General features: G+C 40.1%; 2 protein-coding genes and 2 long non-coding RNA genes across 5 annotated transcripts; 2 read left to right on the top strand and 2 right to left on the bottom strand.

The window, feature by feature from the left end:
• Nucleotides 1-8,053: 8,053 nt before the first annotated feature.
• On the top strand, nt 8,054-18,840 carry fam83ha (family with sequence similarity 83 member Ha). Its single transcript, XM_061836806.1, has 6 exons — nt 8,054-8,326; nt 9,448-9,899; nt 9,985-10,149; nt 13,794-13,918; nt 14,107-17,908; nt 17,999-18,840. Exons 2-6 carry the CDS (start codon nt 9,456-9,458, stop codon nt 18,008-18,010), a joined length of 4,548 nt encoding a protein of 1,515 aa, XP_061692790.1. The 5' UTR covers nt 8,054-8,326; nt 9,448-9,455; the 3' UTR covers nt 18,011-18,840.
• On the bottom strand, nt 10,460-19,976 carry LOC133509607 (uncharacterized). The gene is made up of 3 exons (XR_009797394.1): nt 19,843-19,976; nt 13,801-13,934; nt 10,460-11,598 (listed from the first exon to the last, which is right to left on the bottom strand). It is a non-coding gene; the product is annotated as an uncharacterized LOC133509607 (long non-coding RNA).
• LOC133509604 (androgen-dependent TFPI-regulating protein) lies at nt 18,988-22,378 on the top strand. 2 transcript variants are annotated; one of them, XM_061836808.1, is made up of 5 exons: nt 18,988-20,640; nt 20,717-20,842; nt 20,920-21,034; nt 21,124-21,239; nt 21,849-22,378. In XM_061836808.1, exons 1-5 carry the CDS (start codon nt 20,284-20,286, stop codon nt 21,939-21,941), a joined length of 807 nt encoding a protein of 268 aa, XP_061692792.1. In that variant the 5' UTR covers nt 18,988-20,283; the 3' UTR covers nt 21,942-22,378. The 2 variants fall into 2 exon arrangements, with proteins under 2 accessions (XP_061692792.1, XP_061692791.1); XM_061836807.1 differs by having other exon boundaries at nt 19,850-20,640; nt 20,920-21,021.
• On the bottom strand, nt 21,995-22,841 carry LOC133509605 (uncharacterized). The gene is made up of 3 exons (XR_009797392.1): nt 22,788-22,841; nt 22,527-22,694; nt 21,995-22,446 (listed from the first exon to the last, which is right to left on the bottom strand). It is a non-coding gene; the product is annotated as an uncharacterized LOC133509605 (long non-coding RNA).
• Between the last annotated feature and the right edge of the window lie 69 nt (nt 22,842-22,910).

The following is a 22,910-nucleotide window of genomic DNA, read 5'->3' as shown; positions in this document are numbered from 1 at the left end:
ATGAATGGGTACTCTGGATTTAACATGAGACCCGATGTCCTTCATTTTCTCCAAGTATCTGGCTCTGATTAAAGCGTCAAATGTGTTTTTGTCCACTACGTTTGCTTTTGCTTTGCACGACATCATAACCCTTACACCAATCGGATAAATTAACAATAGGAAAAGACTTCACACTTCACCTTTTACTTGTGTTCTTTGACCTTTATGACAAACAAGGTGGTGGCCGTCGCAAGGCATGATAGGTACTTCTGGTAATCGGAAACCTATCTATTGTGAAAACACTCACGGCGCTACGTAAATGGTGGATCATGAGTTGATGTACGATACAGTACTTCATTTAATATACAATATATGAATTTAGGGGGGCACGGTGGTTCAGCTGGAAAGCATTGGCTTCACAGTTCTGAGGTCGCGGGTTCAATCCCGGACCCGCCTGTGTGGAGTTTCCATGTTCTCCCCGTGCCTGCGTGGGTTTTCTTTGGGGACTCCAGATTTCCTCCCACATCCCAAAAACATGCAACATTGATTGGACATTCTAAATTGCCCCGAGGTATAATTGTTGGTGCGGCTTTTGTGACATGTGCAATGCGATTGGCTGGCAACCAGTTCAGGGTGCACCCCGCCTCATGCCCGTTGACTGCTGGGATAGGCTCCCGCACTCCCTGTGACCCTTGTGAGGATAAGCGGTGAAGAAAATGGATGGACAGATGGATGGATATACAAATTTACACTTCCTCCTAAAAGAAAATAACTATCTTTTTATCAAACCAAACATTTTGAAGTTTATATTTTTAATATATTTTTTCATCGTTAGGCTACATTCGTTGCACACTTGCTAATTTTGAATTGCATTTGGCAAGCCCTGGGATTTTCTTGTTAATTAATGTATTTATTTTTGGTTATTTCCATTTTACACCATGTTATATGATGTTACTGAATGTCTGGTGTGTTTTTCGCTTGAAATATTCATGCTAACCACAATGAAAAGCTGTGAAATGAAATACCAATGTGACGCCTTTAGTTTTAAATGATTAGTCAGATCGTTATGAAATAGCATGCCATGTTAGCCAATAAATGTAAGCAGGAATTTGAAAGGGCATGACTTATGTCCATACAGTACTGCATAATGAGTGCTTGCATGCCACACTCGCTACTCAGGAGGAATGACTTGCTGAACTTTGCCCTCCGACAGGACGACCTCATCAGACTTAAACTGTGATTAGGCTCCCTTGGAAGAGACGCTGTTGGGAAATCCCACCAGGAGCTGATTTTTGGATTTTTATGCAGCCTAAATGAACTTTGGTCCAGCAGAAAGAATGTCATTGAAAGTTACTGGGCAAATTGTCAGAATTTAGTTTACAGGGCACGTTTAGCTTTTATGACGTCCAATGATCACGAATGATTAACATTTGTGTTCTGTGGGAGATTGATTTTAGTCCCATTTTCCAGTGCTTTATTAACGCAATTGTAAATGTAGATGTGTAGAGTCGGTGGGTAGTTTTATTACTCTATGTAAAGCCTGTCATTTTTACAGCTCTGTATTTGCATTTCTTCTATCCATTCCTTTTCTGAGTCGCTTATCCTGACAAGGGTCGCAGGCATTTACATTTCTCATGTACAAAAATGAACCTATACTGTACCTGTACTAATTAACATCCTAGTGGAAGTGCATTGTTGTTTATTTCCTTTCATTCCAGGTCAACTTCAACAAAAGTGCTGCTTCATTTGACAGAAACAGCTTAATGCATTCCAGGGGATCACTTGGAGTGCCGACTTGGCACAGGCCACCACATCCAGAACTTGTTGCGCTGCTTCTTGAGCCTTAGTTTCACTACCGTCAATAAACAAGCCTCTGGCAGATGCACGGCATAACCTGAAAGGTCACTTATATAAAAGGAAGCATTTTGAAGTGTAACAAATGTAATGTCTTTTCTTTGTTATGTTTGCTCACCTGTGCTCAGCTTTTATTGCAGTAAAAAGGTATGCCACAACCATTATAGAATTCTGCAAGATTGTAGTATATTTTTTACATGACCAGCACAGCACCCTAGTGGTTTGTCTATCTGCTTCACAGTCAGGACGTCTCGGGTTTGGAACTCAATTCAGGCCCACCTATGTGGAATTTTCATGTTTTCTATGTGAATGTTGGTTCAGCCTTTCACCAAATGCCAACTAAAAAAAAGCCTCCAGAAAAAGAAAGGAAAATGTGTGGGTGGTATCTTTGGTCAAATGTGTATTGGAAGGAAATGAAGTGCATCCTGAACTTGTCCTTGACGTAGTGCAGGAAGGAGCATTCCAGAAAAAGGATGCATCCACAGGATGAGCCTCAGGAAACGGGACAATAGCACAAAATCAAGTGAAAGGAGCCAATATCATTGCTAAATATAACTGTTTGTGCAATCAAGCAGTCATAATGATTACAAGGTGAATTACTAAGAATTTCCCATCAATTTAGTGTTCATTTACTTTTGGAAGGCTCAAATAAATGTTAGCCTGGAAGAGGTCACAAATGGTGGTCTAATGCCTTTTTTGGTCAGACAGTTACAGGTATGTTTGTTTGTTTTTTTGCAAAGTGAGTGCTTGAGTTCAGTACACGAGCAGTAGAGAGGCTGTACCTTTGACGGGTCGTCACATGTGATAAGTATTTGCAACTTTATATGTTTGCACGCTTAAACAGGCGGGCAACATGAAGTCAAACTTAAATGTTTTGGGGATGGTATCGAAAAGGTTCACACGATCAAAGAATGAATTGTTTACACATTCTTCTTCCCACAGTTTAAAAGACACACTTACAATCCCGTAACAGGATAAATCCCCACCTTTATGTTACTGTGACTGACACATAGTTGACGTACATTCCACACTGCCTCATTTGTAAGACGCATGACTTCCCCTGACAGTCAATCTACGAAACACCAAAGCGCATGGAAATGCAAATCACGTGTGGAATTTGTTAGGACTTCTCCAAATGACACAAAGTGTGCACTGTATATAGTAGGTGAGCCAGTGTTTCCTCTTTATGAAGAAACTTGAAGTTCAAAGATATTCAGCTTTTTTCTTTTGTTGTCCAGTTTATTTATATACTTTTGTATACACTTTTTTCATGCGCATTGCATCAAAGAATACTTACCTTGTATTTCTAATGGGATCAACAAAATATCTCTGTCCAAACCCGTATGATTTAAGTGAAATTGTTGGATGTGTTAAGGTTTTGAAGACATTTTGTCAAGACATTTTTTTTTTCAATTTAAATACAACACGGAAAACCACGCTAATGTTCAGCTGTATGTAGTTGTGAAACTCTATCGGATCAAGCTGCAACTTGTTTGCCTCTTCCTGTTTGTCATGGTTAAGATCCCAGAACACTGTCATGTTTTACTCACTGAATTCGCACGTGACAAAATGGCAAAAAAGGGCCCCAAGGGCTCTGATTCCATGAACATTTTGCTGTGTGTGAGTTTTTTTCCGCCAGCAATTCAGTTGTATTTTTAAATTTTTACGTTCATCAAGCAATGTTTAAAGTTCTCTGATAGTATTGTTAGGTTTGTAATAATTATGCATAAACTTTTTGGGGGATTATTTCTGTGTTGTTTTTCATGCCTGGCTAATTTGGCTCATTTGATTTCCCAGCGTTGTAGTTTTTACCATGTTTGTCTGACAGTTTGGGGTTCAAAAGTCGGCCACAGTCTTCTTCTTGTGTGGACTTTGCAAGTTCTTCCTGTGCTAGTGTGGATTTTCTGCATGCAATCCAGCTTCATCCCACATTACTTAATAGTTCAATTGATACCCCAACTTGCACATAAATGTGAACTTGAGTTTGAGTGTTTGTTTGTCTGTCTCCGTGCTGTGATTGGTGATCCCCCAGCCTCTCGCCAAAGGCCTCCTGGGATAAAGGTCCAGCTCACCCAACAAGGACTATAGAAAAGGAACGGATCGACTCTTTGCTCATTCACCATTGTCCTAATTCCACCTTGCTTATCTCTATTTGAGCCTACCCCACCACCCCAACCCCTCTTCCAGGAGACCTCCTGTTATGTTGCATGAATTGTTTCACCCACTAATGAATCTCACAGCTGCTCTGCTTACCTCATCCTTTTGTTTTCCAAACTCACATTTCCTACTGTATGTGTAAAAAATGTGCCCTTCAAATGGAGCTTTCTTATTGTACATACTATACTTTTTATACTTTGTGTATGTAGAGCGACAACAGTAGGTCCCCTGATCAAAGATGTACAAAACTCATCTATTCATCCCATTGCTTTGAGTTCTAAAAAAAATAATAAATAAATAGAGCTTGCATAGTGTTCAAATTGTTTTTATCTTGTGATGCTTGATATTTTCTTTTGACCATCAGAGACAAAAGCCGCACTCACAATCACACCCAGGGGCAATTTAGAGTGTCCAATTAATGCATGTTTTTGGGATGTGGGATCAAACCCAAGTGCCCGGGGAAAACCCACACAGGCACGGGGACAACATGCAAACTCCACGCAGGCAGGCGTTTGGATTTGAACCCCGGTCCTCCAAACTGTGAGGCCAACGCTCTAACCAGTTGCCCCACTGTGCTGCCATTACTTTTTCAATATGAATACATAGAGATGCTGTATTTGGCATCAGCATTAAGGATTTTTCACAATTTCCCTGGGGTCCACAGTTGTGCTGCTCTTTCACCAACTGCATTTTTATTGCACAAATGGACTTTGAACTGTATCTCCATATTTAAGTAAATTTGGCTTGGTTGTTTACCAAGCAATACCAAGTCTTTGCTCAGCTTGAACAACACCAGTCAGTACAAGCACCTCACAGTGTGTATTTAGCCTAACATTCCGAGATCAGTTTCTGAAAGGGGGGGGGGGGTGTCAAGCTTATTGTTTCATGTTTCATATCCAAAGCTGTCAATCACAAAGCCATTCCGTAACTAAGAAATGTATGTATGTTTCTCTCTGAGCCACAGAGGTTACAAGAGTGTGATGGCAACTGCTGCACTGTGGTATGTAGTGTAGCAACTGCTTATGAACTGTTTGAACATTTGTTTTAGTCTGTCTCCCCCCCATACATAGTTACACTGTGTGTTGTGGGTAGTGCTTGAGAGGAACAATGAGGGATTGTCATAAAATCTCCAGTTCAGCAGATACGTAAGATCACTTCCTTTACTTTAGTTGCATCACAAGGCATCACAAGGCATGGCTATTTTAGGTCCATGTTTGGGGCAAACCTCATGGACAAGATCAGAACATTTGGTCTCTCTCGCTTTGTCCTTCTATGGTTTAAACAAACGGTCCTGAGAAGGTTTTTCCCTGGAGTCCAGCTCCCAGGATGTTTAATCATAAAAGATGCATGTCAGCGGTAAGATAAGGTATTCTCACAACGGCCATTGTTGTAATTAATGATGCCCCGATCAGGTTTTTTTTTTTTTTCTTCACCCGATTCTAAGTCTGTTGCGGACGTGCTGGACCCTCTCCCCGCCGACTCTGGGTGAAGTAAAATAATCCTAATAAAAAATAGAAATGAAACACAAATTCTATTTTGCAAATAGAAATACTGTAATTTTGGTAATCCTAACTGCACATTTCCCTCTTAGGGATACATGGACAGAGCTCCACGTTTCCAGTAAAAAAAAAAAAAATAAAAAATAGAAGAACATCATGACAAAACATTAACATATCTCATCTTTCAAAGATTAGAAAGAACATATGCCCGTGGATATTGCAACATTACCTGTCTGTATGTGTCACAACAGAATTTGTGCTGAAATATTCGTACATAAATTCCAGCTCTCTGAAACCGCGTGATCAACCCCGATTATCGGTCACAGGATCAGATCAGGGAATCCCAAGTTGTGATTGTTTATGTCAAATGAAAAGAAAACAAAGATTCAAAGTTGATAGAGAATTACAGTGCACTGTTCACATTTTTGGGTTGTGCTGGCACAACACACAGTACAGTACTTGCGCATCGGACAAGTTTTTATAATAATCCCAGTGTCCCTAAAGCACTTCCAGATTTGTTTCATTTTGTATACGGTTGTGAATCTGTGAATGTACGGCCACTGTGAAGTTCAAAGAGTGCTGCACATTGCATTGCCTTCCACTATGCCAGTTTGATCATCCTGCCCCGTTAATTAATTGCTTTTGTGGAAAGGCATGCATTAGTGTACGCCAAAGCTACCATAGTAACGGCCTATTCTTTCAATGTGATTAAAATTCACTTTTCTGGGAAGGAAAAAAAACCCAACTACTCCTTGGATTTTTACTGTGGAAGTAGCAAGGATACAATAAGTGTAGGTACTTGAAAATGAAATAAAGTTCTTGCAGACATGACACTGCTGGACATGCTGAAAGCACAGGGAAAGTCACGAAAGTATCATCAAAATCTAAATGCTTTAGGGGGGAGTTCAGTTCTTTAGAAGATTGTAAATGAATGGTGAAGGGGGAAGTATCCACACAAAACTTGCTATATTTAAAGTAATATGTCAATATTCATGAATCAAATATGCAAGCCCGAGATTACACTAAGGGAGAAAATACTGACCACGATATGGAGGGATATTATTTTGCAGGTGAGGGAGGGAGGATTGAAAAGCAAGAGCCGAGCGTGTGACAGTGAGAGAAGTGAGAAAACGCTTATTGTAATTGTTGGGAAAAAATAAACTTGCCGATCCAGACGGACTGTGAACGTCCAATAACCTGTTTCAGGGGTTCCGCCCACTTCATCCCAAATAACAGTTTTGTTCATTCTCTTGAAGACCACAACTACCAATGTTCCTTTGTTCCTTTTTTAGTTTTACCAAATTAGATTTTAAATAGTCGCAAATGTAACAAAAAGATTTAAACTGTCTCATCATTTGAGTTCAAACACTGTATGTTTTTCAATTTAAAAATGGATTTATTGGCCACAATGTCAGGCACACTTGCATAATGAAATCAAATCCAAGAGGAGCTGTATCAAAGATTCCTCGTTTTTATCAGGAATTTTGGTTGAATTTTCGACAATTAGAAACTTGGTGCTTGACAGTACGGAAAAATTCTCGTTGCTATATTGAACCTCTGCAACTACATGTATACGCCATCAATTTTCTTTGGTCAAACACTAGTACGTCAAAAAATAAAATAAAACCCAGAGCGCCTTACTTGTATACATAAACTAAACACCAGCCTATGACCTCATGACCAAAAATAGTTAACCAAGCCTGGAATATGTATTTTTTTTTTTATTATTTTTAACGAGCAATGTTAAGGAAGAACAGACTAACATAAATAAAAAGTTTTGGGATTAAGGTACAGTTGTGGCCACCATTACAAGGACCCTTGGAGTCTATGTATTACATGTGGAATATCTCCTGGAGACAATGAACATTTTTTTCTACAGAACTTGTGTTAGATACTAAAGAGCAAATGATAAAATAATACTTAAAAGACAGATTAACCCTCCACCTCCCTCCAAAAAAGAGCTTTTTAGCAATATGGAAAAAAAGTACTTTTTCAGATGGAGCAATGAACAACACAATGTCAATAGCCAAGCATGGTGGGGAAGCCATAATGATGTGGGGCTGCTTTGTTACATCTGCTACTGGAGGCTTTGACTGTATCGCAGGTCCCATGAGATCAGGAGCGATATTGTATACAAAAGCACGCACACGCACACACATTTTACGAGTACTAAGCAATTATTATTGCTGCTGTTTTGTTGTTTTCAAACAACAGGTTATTTCTTTGGTTTATGATCTGATCATTCTTTTTCCCTATGCTGTGTGTAACAATCGTTCAGTGAAGTTTTTCCATTTGACCCACTGATGGTCTGTTCTGAGACAATACTGTGGTTTTGTTTTGCAGTGAGTAAGAGTTTTGTGGATTTAGCTAGATTTTTTTTTTATGCGTTTAAGCTATTGAGAAAATGGGTGTCGATTTCAAGAAAGGTGCATCGTGTTTTCCCAGATATTTGTCAAAGCAACAGCTTGGGCATTGAGCTTTATCAAAACGCAAGCAGAGTTCAGCGGAGGGAGAGGGCGAGGGAGAGAGAGAGAGAGAGAGAGAGAGAGAGAGAGGTGGTGGTGGTTAAGGGCGGGCGGTGCTCCGCTGCTCCCCTCCACTTTTTTCTTCTCCATTTTAGCGCTCCAACATCGCCGACTACATGCCTAAAGCGTGACAGTAAACTGGTTCGGCTGGGTGACGGGAAGAAAGGAAAAGAAAAAAAAAAACAAACAATGTGTCAGAACACTGGCTCGTGTTAGAGGAGCGACTGAAGACGCGACGACCGGAAACACGGCGTGATGGCCCGTTTGGACTTCAAACGACGGGAACCGTGACGATGACCTGACGTTCGCTCGGTAAGTGCACCGAATAACCCCAGGCGTGCTCGTTTATTTCTCTCTGTATATGTGTTGCGACTTCGTGGAGTGTAACAGATGGCCCGAAACATTTTAGCCAAGTGTTACGTGTTTACCTGTTACACGACATAACAGACGGATGACAGAAACAAAGTTCTGAACATGGAGCCTCGCGTGGGCCATTCGCTCGTCGCTTTCTTTTATCTTTATGGCTGCCGAGTTTGTGGTTTTCAGTGGTATTTTTGGGGGGGCCGTTGCTAAAGTGCGGTCCAGTATTTCGTCAACTCGCGAATGGAGGCTTGTGTTTTTGGCCAGAGGGAGGAGCCGCACCCATAACGCTGTCCCGTACTGGAATTTCATCTTCCCTCATTCATTTGCCTTTAAGCCCTACTTGCGGGAAAGTAGGGCGAAAAAACTTCCCACAAACTTATTGTGTTGCTCTTTTTTAGTTTTAAAATAGGCAGGAATAAATGCTTAACGATTATGTTTTCTGTTGGCCTCAAAGTCCTCAGGACCATTGTTCAAATCCCGGCCCCGCCTGTGTGGAGTTTGCATGTTGTCCTCGTGCCTGCGTGGGTTTTCCCCGGGTACTCCGGTGTCCTCCCACATCCTAAAAAACATGCATTAATTGAAGACTCTAAATTGCCCCAAGGTGTGTTTGTGAGGGCGACTGTTGTCTGTCTCTATGTGCCCTGCGATTGGCTGGCAACCAGTTCAGAGTGTACCCCGCCTACTACCCGATGACAGCTGGGATTGGCTCCAACACTTCCGTGACCCTCGTGAGGATAAGTGGCTCAGAAAATGGATGGATGGATAATAAATGTGTACTATTTGTCTTGCTTGTGATCAGTGTGATAACACACTAAACATTGTAAAGGGACATTTCATGCGAACACTGTCCGCGCGCACCAAATGACCATTAACCAATGAATGTCCCCATTCATTATTCTTTCGTATCACATCCCAAAATGGTCCTTGGAGAAGGATACAAACGCATACGTCTCTATTTGTTTTTCATTTGAGATTGTTTTTTTTAATTGGTATTTGTTATCCTACCATATGTATTTAGATGTGAGCTATGTCATTAATGGTGCTTTCTTTTGCTGTCACCATCTCCTCAGCCAGGAATATGGCGCGTCGCTCTCAATGTTCTTCTGCCGGGGATAACCCCCTGAATCCCAACTACCTTCCTCCTCACTATCGCGAAGAGTACCGTCTGGCAATTGACGCACTGATTGAGGAAGCGCTGGAAGGATATTATGAGTTTCTCCAAAAAGCTGATGTGGTGGACTTCCTGTCCACACGTGAGATCCAGTATATTCAGGACTCAGTGCACGTTCCCCAGCAAAGCACCGACCAAGAGCAAACTTTTGTGGAGAGTGAAGGAGACAGTTCTTCAGACACTTATTGGCCTGTCTACTCTGATCTGGATGCCCCCGGACTAGATCTTGGCTGGCCCCAGCTGCATCGTTTTAGTGGGCCCACGGAGGTCACCACTCTGGTTAACCCCCCCGAGCCGGACATGCCGAGTATCAAGGAGCAGGCCCGGCGACTTATCAAGAATGCTCAGCAGGTCGCTCTTTTTTCTCTTATGGTAGCAGACTACATTACCGTCACTGTGTTTTCACACTCTCCAAATGTGTTATTTGTCTCCACAGGTGATTGCCATTGTAATGGACATGTTTAGTGATGTTGACATATTTGCCGACATTTTAAACGCTGCCATGAGGAACGTTGCCGTCTATATTCTTTTAGACGAGCAGAATGCACAACATTTCATGAACATGGTGTCCAACTGCAGAGTAAATCTCCAAAGTATCCAAGTGAGTCCTTTAAATATATATAAATATATACGTACTTTATGCCTCAGCCAGGAGGGAGCTCATTTAATGTGCAAGCCATGTCTGAGACGCACAAAAGTTAGCAGGGACGCATGAAGCATATTCCTTCTGCATCTGTAATTGCATGATTTACGACTTTCCCTCAGTAAGTGTGTGTGTGTGTGTGTGTGTGTGTGTGTGTGGTGTGTGTGTGTGTGTGCGTGTGTGTGTGTGTGTGTGTGCGTGTGTGGGTGAGTGAATGTTAAAATATCAGCACCCAGAATTGTGTGTGTGTGTGTTCCCCACAGAAGCCACACACATTTGGGAAAGTTAACTGTTTATAAACCATGAACACAGAGGCAATATTCAGGCAGTAGTTGACTTCAGTGAACTAATTTCGTGTGATTGGATTGACAAGTAAAGGTATCCCATCAGAGTCCAGCATCTCAAGGGTGGGCTTTATTTTACATTTTATTCTTCCTTTATTCAAACAGGTAAAAGCTTATTGAGATATTAAAAATCTCATTTTCAAAAGACAAGAGGCAGCAGAAATTCGACAGTACATAACGTGACAACATTCATACAGTAAATTAAAATAAAGATTACAAAAGAACAGTGATGTTAAAATGTCTTGACAACTGATTTAAAAACTGTGACAAAGCCCAAATGCCTTCAAGTACATACATTGTCTTTTACAAAAAAATATTTAATTCATTCAAATTTAGCTTGGTTGAAGATGTTTTTTAGGCCTCTTTCTTTCTGTGGATTAATGACTCTACCTACTGTCTACTCCAAATGTTTAATATTTGTTGTGGTGCAATTTCTGAGGACAAAGGCTGAGTCTGATTTATTTCTAAATTTTGAAATGAAAAATTTTTCATTTACTTTTCTACAAGGATGTACTTGAATTATTATGTTCTATACCAGGGGTGTCAAAATAATTTTTGTCGCAGGCCACATTTTACTTGCGGTTTCCCTCAAAGGGCCGTTATGGCTGTGTCACGTCCCATTGGAACGAGAGTAGGACCCAAATGCAGGACTCGGACGATGAAAGGTAGTTCAGGGAGAAATGTTTATTATATGCCGAGGTCGGGGATCGAGCAGGCAGTTAGGTGCAGCAGCGGTAGTTGGGACGTCGGGCGAAGAGAGCAGGTGAGCGGGCAGACAGGAGTCGGTACACGGGGAAACAACGCAGGCAGAAGTGTCAAGGAGTCAGGCTTACAAGGTTGGTCTGAGAACGGACGAAGGTTGGTACACACAGGTTCGAACGGGGATACGAGAGTGCTGGAACGGGGCATAAAGCTCAACGAACTGGCGCCGGCCAGTCGTCATCGCGGTCATATAAATCCACAGCATAATCAGGCTGCATGAGGCGCAGGTGTGCACCTCCCAATCAGCGCACCTGCGCGGGCACCCGCACAGCTCGTGCTGGAGCGGCAGGATCATGACAGGCTGTGAAACGATAAAAATCTTTAAGTGCCTCATCGTATTTACACATGAAATTTGTGAACTAGTTTTGGAATCAGAAATCAAGGGTAATGGGTTTTTCCAACTATTGTTGTTTGGGAACACAAAAATGCTTGTAATAGCTCAACGTTCTCATTTATGATGTGACAATTTGAAATTTTGGTACAGATTTGACCAAAAAATCATGGAAGTTGATATACATGATTTGCCTCCGCGGGCCACATAAAATCATGTGGTGGGCCAGATTTGGTTGAGTTGATTTGCCTTGAGTTTGACACCTGTGTTCCATACTATCCTTTTATCATGATAGTTTTAAGGAAAATATACCATCCAATAAAATTTGCTACCATGACTGCCTGAAACATAATTATTTCCAGAAAGCAAGGGCAATGGATAACAAAAATATTGTACAAATAAAAATCTGGAAAATAGCGGGACTCTGAACCAACAGCGGTCATAGCGGAGGATTACCGTTATCTATACTGCGTGATGATAAATTTCAGGGACTTATAGTTCCAGGGCCGAGACTCATTGTTTCCAGACGTGTATCCTGTGACTCACGTACAGCAGTTTCAATTGTAAAATGTTCTATGTCTGAGGCGTTCTTAAACCATTTTGTCGTACTAACTAACATACATTTTTATCATCACAGCTCCCTTCAACATTGCTTAAAAGTTTAATCGTTTCTTATCCTAACTGCTATTTTCAGGGCCCAAGCCCAGAACCAATCTTAATTCTGCTTACTTTTCTTCCATGTATTATTGCTCATTTAGCCCTCTTGAAACCAGTTGATATGAGAAGGAAAGACAATCACATTTGTTGTTGTTGTTGTTGTAGTTGCAATTGTTGGTGCATCATCCAAAGTACAAGAAAAACCTTTAACCGTTCCAAACCATTATGAGAATTAAAGTTACATGGACCACTCCTTCTTGAATAATGTAGCATATGTGTGCTTGCAAGAGAGTAAGGAGCATAGTTGGAATTTATAAAAGTCCTACAATAAAAGAAAAGCAGGAGCTATTTGACAAAACAACACACTGAACCATATTTATGTGTGGTGAGTAAGAAAGTGTATGTTTTTTCCTTAATTCACAAATGTCAAGCCATATGCGTATGTAAATATTATAAAATAATCCATTGTTGATTCCCAGAAGGGAAATTTGAGTGTTAAAGCTGTGCAGGGTCAAGTAGTATACACCATTGTAGTATTGCTTATATACAATGACTTATTATTTTGATTTTGATAAATACATGACATGTACAGCATACGTTAAAAGTCTATACACCCATGTTTAAATGTCAGGTTTTGGGGATGTAAAAAATTAGACCAAGATAAATAATTAAAAAAAAATGTTTGCACAATACATGTGCCCTATAAGCTGTACAGTAAAAAAATGAATTAATACTACTACTACTTAATTACCATGTTGAAACACATGTAAATATTTCTAGAGGTGCAAAAATTTATTGATTGACAACTATCAATTATAAAAGTTTTTTCTGTTTCTCACCCCTTATTTTAAGTTTTTGGCATGTTACTGAATGATATATTTCCAGTTTTGTGAAATGCAAATGCATCTAGTATACACATACAATCTGGCTAAAGGTTTGGAGTTGTTTAAAGGTGATGTATTGGAATATAAACTGTTACTTGTTTGGGTAATAATGATATTTTTCCTCAAATATGCAAAATGCCCCTCTCTCTTCTTTAATGCCATATATAGTTTTATAATGTTTTTTATATTATTTTGCAATGTGATGGTGTTAAGAGGTAGATTAGCTCACAGAAGGCCCAGGTCTAAAACTTGCTGCCCGCCACTGATATGGTATACAGTATATATTGGGGTGGATAAAAATATTGATCCATGAATCCATTGCAATGTTTCTTTTCGCAATTCAAGATCGATTCAGTAAATCTACTGAATCAATTCACCTCCTAGCCACTGTATTGCGTTAATAAATACATTTAACCATGTCGATCGAATAAAGGTATTCATAAAAAATAAGCTAATGGGCAAGTTTTACTTTTTCATTCTAGTTTACTAGTACTGTATTTAGGTGCACTTGTAAAGTTATTGGGGTTTTTTTGTTAGTGCCCTGCTTTTTATAGTAGTAAGGAAAATGCAATACTGCCACCTGTCTTTAATTTTAACATAAACACTACAATATTTCTCTTGCAGTTTTTACGTGTGAGAACTGTGTCTGGCATCACTTATCACTGCCGGTCAGGGAAATCCTTCAAAGGTCAGATGATGGATCGCTTCTTGCTCACAGACTGCAGGGCCGTACTGAGTGGGAACTACAGGTGACATTGCTACTTCCTAAACACAAACAACATCAACAACAACAACAAAGAAATAATGTGTTGAAAATGGATAGATGATGTGTTGATATTGTGATCAAATCTGTTGACACATTACTTTACCTGTGTTTGTGCAATTATATCACAAAACACTTGACATTTATTATTACCACTTCATTGTTTTTGTACAGCTTCATGTGGTCTTTTGAGAAACTACATCGTTGTATGGCACACCTTTTCCTTGGAGAGCTTGTATCGACTTTTGATGAAGAATTTCGGATCCTCTTTGCTCAGTCCCAGCCGTTACTGACTGATGTGTCTGTTCCGATGGAAGACATTGGCATTTTAAAGAGGCAATACCCAAGCAAAAGAACGTCACTCATGTACAGAGAGTCCAGAAAGTTGGTACCAATGGACATGTCTCATTCACAGGATTGGGCTAAACCATCATATGATGAACCAATGGAAACTGACTGGAGAATGTTGCATCTCAAAAGGAATGAATCTTTGCATGGCCCTGTTGATATGTACAGTCGATTTCCATCACAGCAGTCAGGAACGGAGCAGCAATCTCACTCCAAGTTTCCCATGAAAGAAAGCCCTACTTTGAAACGCCACATTCATGCTGAAGGTGTTCATGGCAGGTACAATTACCCATTCCCAACTCAAACCACAGGAGACAGGATGTTTCACAGAGGGTCACAGCAAAATATGGGGCCAGGTCCTGAAGTTGATTGTAGGGGCCCTGAAAATTTCTGGGGCCAAAACTATCATTCAGCAGATCAGTATTTGGAACCAAGCTTACCACGAGAGAATGAGGCATTTGATAACTTTGACCCCGTGCTTAACTATTTATCATCCACCAGAAATGTGGACTTTGAAAATGTACCAGAGAAATTTCAACCTCCTGCAGATTTACCATCAAGTTTATCTCAGGCTAAAATAGATGACAAGCAGTTTTTCCAGGAGCCTAACACTGATCGCAAAGACCCCATGGTAAAGCGGGGTTTAAGGAACTGGAGAATTAATTCTTACCTCAGTGCATATGATAATACAGGAGATGAAGGCCTGCAATTGATAGGACCGCAGCCATCAGATCCTTTTGAGGAGCCTTCCAACCCAGTACAGACAACAGCACCAGTCATAGATTTTTCAATTCCTAAAATTCCAAATGTCCGAGAGTTTAAGATTACTGCCGTTCCGAGAGTAAGTCAGTTGCCAAGTTATGCCAAAGCTTTTGCGGTGGAACCAGGGCAGTCAAATAAGTTGCCAGAAGAAAGTACTGCTGTGACAGCTGACACCAAAACAACACCAACACCTTCAGAATCTTCATCAACAACTGAAGGGGAGAAATCAGAAGAGGCAGAACAAAAGGAACCTAGTACTGCTGTTCGAAAGGATGAGTCATTTAGGAGAAAATACAATGCAGCAATGCCAAGAGGCTCAAGGTTAAGATCATCTCTGATATTTAACTCTTTAGACCAGCATACAGCAGGGCAACAAGATGAGGAAAGTGATAAAAATGACAGCGAGCAGACAAAACTACCCTTTGTTTCTCAGGGTTTTGGACACAGAAGATCAGCTCCAAGAGAATCTTGGACCCGTTACTTAAAGTCATCCACATTTGATAGCTCTGTGCGAGACGCCTCCGAGCAAGAAGGAAAAAATAAGGGTAAAGATACATCAAAGCAAGATTTAAATAATTCCCCAGAAAATCTACAGGTACAAGAACCGTTAAAATTGCCAGGTATTGAACAACAAAAGGTTTCTCCATCACCATCCAGATTGAAGCGCTCTGAATCTGATCTGGCAAAAACTGATCAACCAAACAAGTATTTGGTCAACAATCCATTGTCTGTCGATATGAGTGATCCTGATCAAAGATTAATGTTTTTCAAAGAGCTGGCAGCAAAACGCAAGGCTGCTAAGGTTGCTGAAGCTGAAAAGAGAACAGAGAAGGCTCCAATAAAAACACCAGCTGATCTTGACAATGTTACTGTTGAAAAGGAGGACTCCATTATGCCAAATGATGGAAAGAAAGGTGATACGACATCCCAAATGTCAGTTTCATTATCATCAAGTGTGATTAAACAAGATTTAAGTCAAACAAAATCTACAGAACTGGCTGTTAATGTCAGTGATGAGGCAAACAAGCAAGAGGGCAAGGTCAGTAATCAAACAGTTATCTCCCACAGATCAAAAAATGAGCAACCAAGAGTCTCAAGTAATTTGAAAGAGGAAGATTTGGGGAAGAGCCAAACAGCAGCATCTTTATCTGTTTCTGCAGAAACTGAAGCGCTTCAATGTGATTTTGAAGACACAGAGCTTCACAAATCTGCCTTGAGTGAGTGCAGCTCTGGTCAACAACACTTTTTAACAAAAGAAACACATGCTAATCTTCCATCCCTTAAGCGTGGTACCGACAAAAGTTCATCATTAACTCATAAGTCTACCTCTGATGACGCCACTTTATTTATTCCCGATTTGGGGGATTCAGCATCATCTACTGCTTCGACCATAGTTACTTCTCACATCCAAACTCAAGACTCATCACACTTCATGACTAATGTGGAAACTCTTCCTCTGGCATCAAAATCTAGCAAAGTAGCACAACCAGATTCACTAACCATTTCTAATCGTCAAACCACATCCAGTCCTCATGACTCTAACATAAGCTCACGTAGTTTAGAGTCCCCAACTTGTGACAAAACAAACCTAGATGAATCTGTTAGTTTTCCCCCACTAAGAACCACCGAATCTACTGAGGACAAATCATCCTCTTTCATGCAGAGAGAAGCAGAGTCTTCACAAGACCAGGCAGATTCTGTTTCAGTGTCGTTGGTGCCTGACAGTACTCATTCATTATGTGACTCTGCATATGAGCAATCTGGTGTTTTCCACAAAAATTCTGCATCTGGTTCAGAGTCAATCTCATCCTCATTACAACCTACTATTAAGACAAACACTGAAAAAACGTGTTCTTTTTCACGTGGTTCCCAAAATGTTTCTTCATTAGAAAACAATTCAGGAACTAATCCAGTATTAGATGAGTCTAGGTTGTCACCCATTGTTGTTCCTTCATCCCTCAGACGAGACAAATGCGACCTCCCAATTCAGAGTCTTACCTCGTCACCATTCAAATCCAATATATTTGGTGTACAAAGTCATTCTAAATCTAATGAAAAAGAAGCCCACATTACTACACCCACTCTAGACTTATATCAAGAGCCACTAAGACAAACCAATTCCTTGTCTGAACCGAACCTAGCAGGATCTTCCACTCCTGCTGGTTCAGATTTATGTTCGACTGCGTTAGTTCAATCTGGTTTCCCTTCCCTCACTGAAAGAGCAGAAAGTATTGTGCCAGCATTGCATTGGTCCTCTGGCAGTCCATCTGACACAAACAAAGGTACAATTCAGTCTACCTCAATTATCACATCTGTTATGGCTGAGCCTGCTCTGCCCCACAAAGATCTCAACACTGATAATTCAGGAGCCAGCTCATCAAAGTTTGTTGATAGCAAAGATTCTAAATTGCCTATTCCGTGTGAAAATAAACCCAAGGACAGTGAAATTTCGAATCTAGTTAACAAGAGTATCTCACAGCAGTCTGGAGGGCATCATAAATGTTCTGCGGTTACATCAGAGGAGGCTGTACCTTTGTCCCAACAATCCAAGCAGCCAAAGTCCAGCCAGTCTCGCTACCACTCATCGACGGTTGGCGTGCTTTCTAGCAGCAACCTCCGAGATGATACAAAGCTGCTGCTTGAACAAATTTCAGCAAATAGCCAAAGTCGGAACGAGTCGACCAAGGAGTCATCTGTCACTGATGACGAAAAAGAAGATGGAGCTGACAAAAATGCCAAAAGGGAAAAAGAAAGCGAGATTGGGTCACTAAGCAGCAGTCTGCCAAAGTTATCTCAGGACCGTGACAAGCTGCTGGAGAAACTTCAAAGTATGAGGAAGGAAAGGAAAGTTTACAGTCGCTTTGATGTAAGTAGAATTTTTCTGAAAGATATCTTCCACACATTGAGATTTTTATTCACCACTGTAATGAGGTATATTTTGTTGTCTGTCTTTCAGATGAATCCATAATTGGGATCCTGAAAACTGAGAGAAAAGATTAGAGACTGAGGTACACTGTTAATCCAACATGCTGACTCAGACATTTACATGATTACGAAAGATCAATAGGGTAGGATTTCTATTTGTCCATCACTATCACTCTAGTCAGCATTTGAGTGTGTTTACTGACAGTTGACTGTGCATATGTATGTGACAAAACGTTTTAATGACACGGATGGGTAAAGTGCAATTATTACAACTGATTTGTGGTGCCCTGTACAGTTCTTTGCTTTTTTTTTTTCTACAGTGGCATCCACAACACATACAATACTGTTTAAGCAGGAAAAAATGATACAGCTTTTGATGGCTTGTTTCTTAAAGAATAATGATCACAAGAGACTTGATTTCATAGCACGTGGGTCTGGAAAATGTAACCATACAACTTCTGATCAATTGGCTGGTTAAACTCTAGCTCACCAAATAGAAGTCAGTTCTATCCTTGTGAGTGCAGAAACAGAACTTGTTGCAAAGTATCATCTGCCATCTAGTGGGTCATCTTTTCACTGCAGCTTTCACTCTGTAACGTTATTCTCATAGAACGCGAACAGGCAAACCACTAAGTTGCTACGTTGGTAAGTTCTCGAAAGTTTTTCGAAGGTTTTTAGAAAAGAAATTAGAAAGAATAGAAATAGATACCACAGCTGTATGTTTATCTTCATATATCTAGAATAGGTATTTAGTCCAGTAACATTAATCACATTTGAAAACCCAACCCAAGTGAGGACTTTATGTAATAGAAACAACAGCATCTTGAACCTCATATCGCTTAGTAACCAAAATAAAGTTTTGAGTATTTCTTTCTTCTTCTTGTTTTTTTTAAACTGACTTTGATAATGAAGGAAGACATTTATGGATAAGATCCACTTTTCAAGAAACCAATACTATCCATCCATTATCTGAGCCACTTATCCTCACAAGGGTTGTGGGAGTGCTGTAGCTTATGCCAGCTATTATTGGGCAGGAGCCGGGGTATATCCTGAACTGGTCGCCAGCCAATCGGAGGGCACATCAAGACAGACAACAGTCGCACTCATAATCACACATAGGGGCAATTTACAGTGTCCAATGAACCCATGTTTTTTGGGATGTGGGAGGAAACGGGAGTGCCTGGAGAAAACCCAAGCAGGCACGGGGAGAACATGCAAACTCCACACAGGCGTGGCTGGGATTTGAACCCCAGTCCTCAGAACTGTGAGGCCAACGCTCTAACCAGTTGCTGCACCATGTTGCCTGAAACCAATGCTAAGAAGGTAAACAAATATGGAATTTGTTCAGCGCTTTGTTATTGTCATTTTCCAATTGTTTTTTATTGTTATGTCTGAACAGCTTTGGCGTGTTTGTACAGATTTTGTGTTATCAATATTCCAGCCATAATGTTAAAAAAAAAAAAATCTCGTAGGACGTCAAAACCTGACCATCCATGTAAAGTTCGTGTATAGGAATAAATGGCAAAATGCTGTTATATTTTGTAATTTGGAGGAACTGAGCTTTTGTGCCTGTATATTCTTCTGAACTTGTGCCTTTACCCATAAGACGTGTAAAATGGGGAGAAAGAAAAAACATTTAAGATATTTTGAATGGATGTCTGGTCTTCCAAACCACATGATGAAAATAAAATGCATTCAAAATGTCAATTATCAGTGTTTTGGTTTAGATGCACCTTTGCTGATACTGTGTTGTACATCATACAAGACACAATTTAGTACTTAATACTTTTGTTAGACCACCACACCAACGTAAACAATGCACTGAAAATAACCAAAATCATTTTTGAGATTTTTCCTATTCCTATAGTTGTGTACCTGTATTCAGTGTGTTGAAGTTCTAGAAGTTGAATCTTTGTATTTTAGTAGTTTCCGACTTCCTTGAGAAGCCAAGTAGGCTGGCTAAAATATGGGTACAAAAAGCTCAATTTGATCTGAAATTCCTCTGCTGTTGAAAATGGTAAAATGTCAAAAGCTCAGCGTTCAAGCACGTCTTTATCCTGAACAGTCACTTTCTTGTTTTTATTCCGTTCGGTCTAATCCATTTCTCGAGCGCTGTGCTTCTGATGCGGAATAACGTGTTATAACCTGATGCATGACTTCCAGGCATCTTTTATGATGTCACGGTTAGATATTTGAGAATACAATGTTTGGCTTTATAACCAGACATTTTACCTTGTACTGACTGTACTTACATCAGACTCCTCTTGTAAAAAAAAACAAAAAACAAATCACAAAGTAAAATAGCCATCAAGTCACATGCTGCAGAGCGCGGCTTATGAAAGACGCAGTCCTCTGCTGTACTTCATACTGAACAGTGGGCCTCTTGTGTGTATTGAGCTAAACATTCGTGATAATCTTCTTTGCAATTTTCATGCTTCAGACCGGACCTTTTATGTCTCGACTTCATCATACATATTTTGCACAAGTGTAAATCAGTATTGTATAAATATTGAGATAAAAATGGCTTCAAACCTGAAGGGAGTTTACCACGCCGCAGCATTCGGCTGGTATGTTTTTGTTGTAACGACTCTGGCTGCTAAGAATGGAGAAGAATTACCACCTGGGATCTTTGTATACGGAGGACCTTGGAAATACCTCACTTTTTTGAATTTGGTGAGTACAATATTGCGCAGTGCAATATGGTTGCAGGGGAGAAAATGTCAAATGCTAAATCGCGACTATGTTGCAGTTACTACAAATGGTATTCTTTGGACTGGCTGCAGTGAATGATCTTCACCATGGGAAAAACTCAGCAAGCACACTCAACAGGTGTACGGATCTCATGTTCTCTATTTTTGCCTTCCCTGTAGGCATGGTGAGAAAGACACTTAGAATACTTTTTTTTTCAAGTTACACAACAAATCATTATGATTTACGCTAAGTCTTGTTTAGTTTGTCGTTGTTCTTTTTTGGACTATCTTTGCCTATGACAGAGAGCTGGTCTACCCGGCAACAATTGATGCCTTCCTCCCTCCTTGGACAAACCATGCAATGGTCTGGAAAACGCGTACTGTATTTTGAATCCTGCTAAACGACAATATGTGATTATTTCCCTGTGAACCTTGGAATAACTGAATTTCTGAACTGTTTTCTTAGCATACATTTGTCCTTCCTTTGGTACTTGGAGAATTTCTGGTGCAGTACCATGCCTACCCTCAAACAAAGTGTGCACTGGCCACACTGGGATTAGTGGGCTTGGGTTACCTGTTCTGGTAAGTGGCAAATCATCGTATTTCAACTGAAATTATAACAAAAATCTGAACTGCCGTTGTCACCGACCTCTCCAACTGTTTGTTCTGAAATAACACCTTCTATAAAAGTAAATTAACAATTCTGACAGGCTACTACATATGTTGCAATTGAATTTTATATAGGGTACAGCAACCACATCTTTTGACACAATATTGTTAGATAATGGAGTAACACAAACATCAAGCTCAAGACACAGGACCAGTTGTGGCTCAGATATCTTCTTATCAAGAAAAGCATAGACTACTTGATGTTTTTGAAGGGATTAGTTTATTTTATTTTGGCAGAAAACATGTTCCAAATCTGCAGTTTTCAATTTTAACAGCAAGAACAAGCTCTCTTCCCCCCCAACCCCAGCAAATCCCTTCTGAACTAAAATTGGACAATTAAATACTATATTTGGATGTCACTATTTTATATTTTACTTGATTTCAAGTTCATGCTTTTGATAAAAATAAATATACAGTACACTAATACAAATGTAAGGCAGGTAAATATGATTTTCACAGTCATAATAATTCTCTGGAAGTAACCATAATTAAAAGTCCTTTTGTCCCCTACATTCTCTGCAGGATTGTCTGGGTGTACGTCTCAGCAGGAATTTGGGTGTATCCCCTCCTTGGGCATTTCAGTGCTGTTGGTCTGGTGGGCTTCTTTTGTTTTAATATGTCTGTGGTGACCTTATTCTACCTTCTCGGAGACAAACTCAACAGCCAAGTGTGGAAAAACAGATGTAATCGGTACTGAGAGAGGAAGAGTCAGTATAGGGCTCTGATAAATCTATGACCTGAAAATGTTGTTGTTGTTTTTCCAAAGGGAACAAACCACATTTTTTTCCAATGCAATACGTTGAATAAACTTCAAGAAAATTGTTTGCAAATTTTAAACCTAAACATTACACACCATTAATACTTGGAATTGTCAGTATAGTATAAAGCTAGTTGATACTCTTGCTTGAAGGATTTCAGACTCTCTGCACTTCCTCAATACTGTACTGTATATTTTTCCACATATACGTATACAGTAGCTGTTCTGTGTCCTGTTCTACATGTTAACATTTTAATTGCTGTCAAAAGCTCCAATAAAGTACGTTCCAGCGACATCTTCTGCCTGCCATTGTCTTGTCTCTCTGTTTTCAACCTCAGGACAATTAATGGTGGGACTTTTGACCTGTGTAGAGAGGAATGCTGGTTATTCAAAATGGCATCCTAAATAGCCAGAAGCAGTCACCATTCAGCCAATATCTTCACCAACGGTCGTCTTTTGTGTCCTTTCGTAAATTTGCGTCTCTGTCCACATCATCCACCTCTGAGGTCCCGGTAGCCTTTAAGATGGTGGAGGTAGTTTGGATCTGCATCCACTAGTCCGACTGAAAGGATCCTGGCTAATAAATGCAGATCTTCTTTACTTAGGTCCTTCTGTTGACACACACCAGAAGAAAAAAAAAAAATCAATTCTTTAGTCTGTAATTATAAGGACTGAGATATTTTTTCTACATCTACATTACTAACCTTGTTGCCATCAGATTCCAGTACCTGTGATTTTTTGGGTCTACTTCCCTGTTCAAGACAACAACTTTATTAAAATCTCAGCCAGTGAACACTTATCACTCTTGTATTTCCTTTTGGTGTCAT

This window comes from Syngnathoides biaculeatus, chromosome 12, assembly GCF_019802595.1.
Source record: "Syngnathoides biaculeatus isolate LvHL_M chromosome 12, ASM1980259v1, whole genome shotgun sequence".
NCBI lineage: Eukaryota > Metazoa > Chordata > Actinopteri > Syngnathiformes > Syngnathidae > Syngnathoides > Syngnathoides biaculeatus.
The sequence above is the reverse complement of the archived record's forward strand: the minus strand, read 5'-3'. Positions and strand labels throughout refer to the sequence as shown.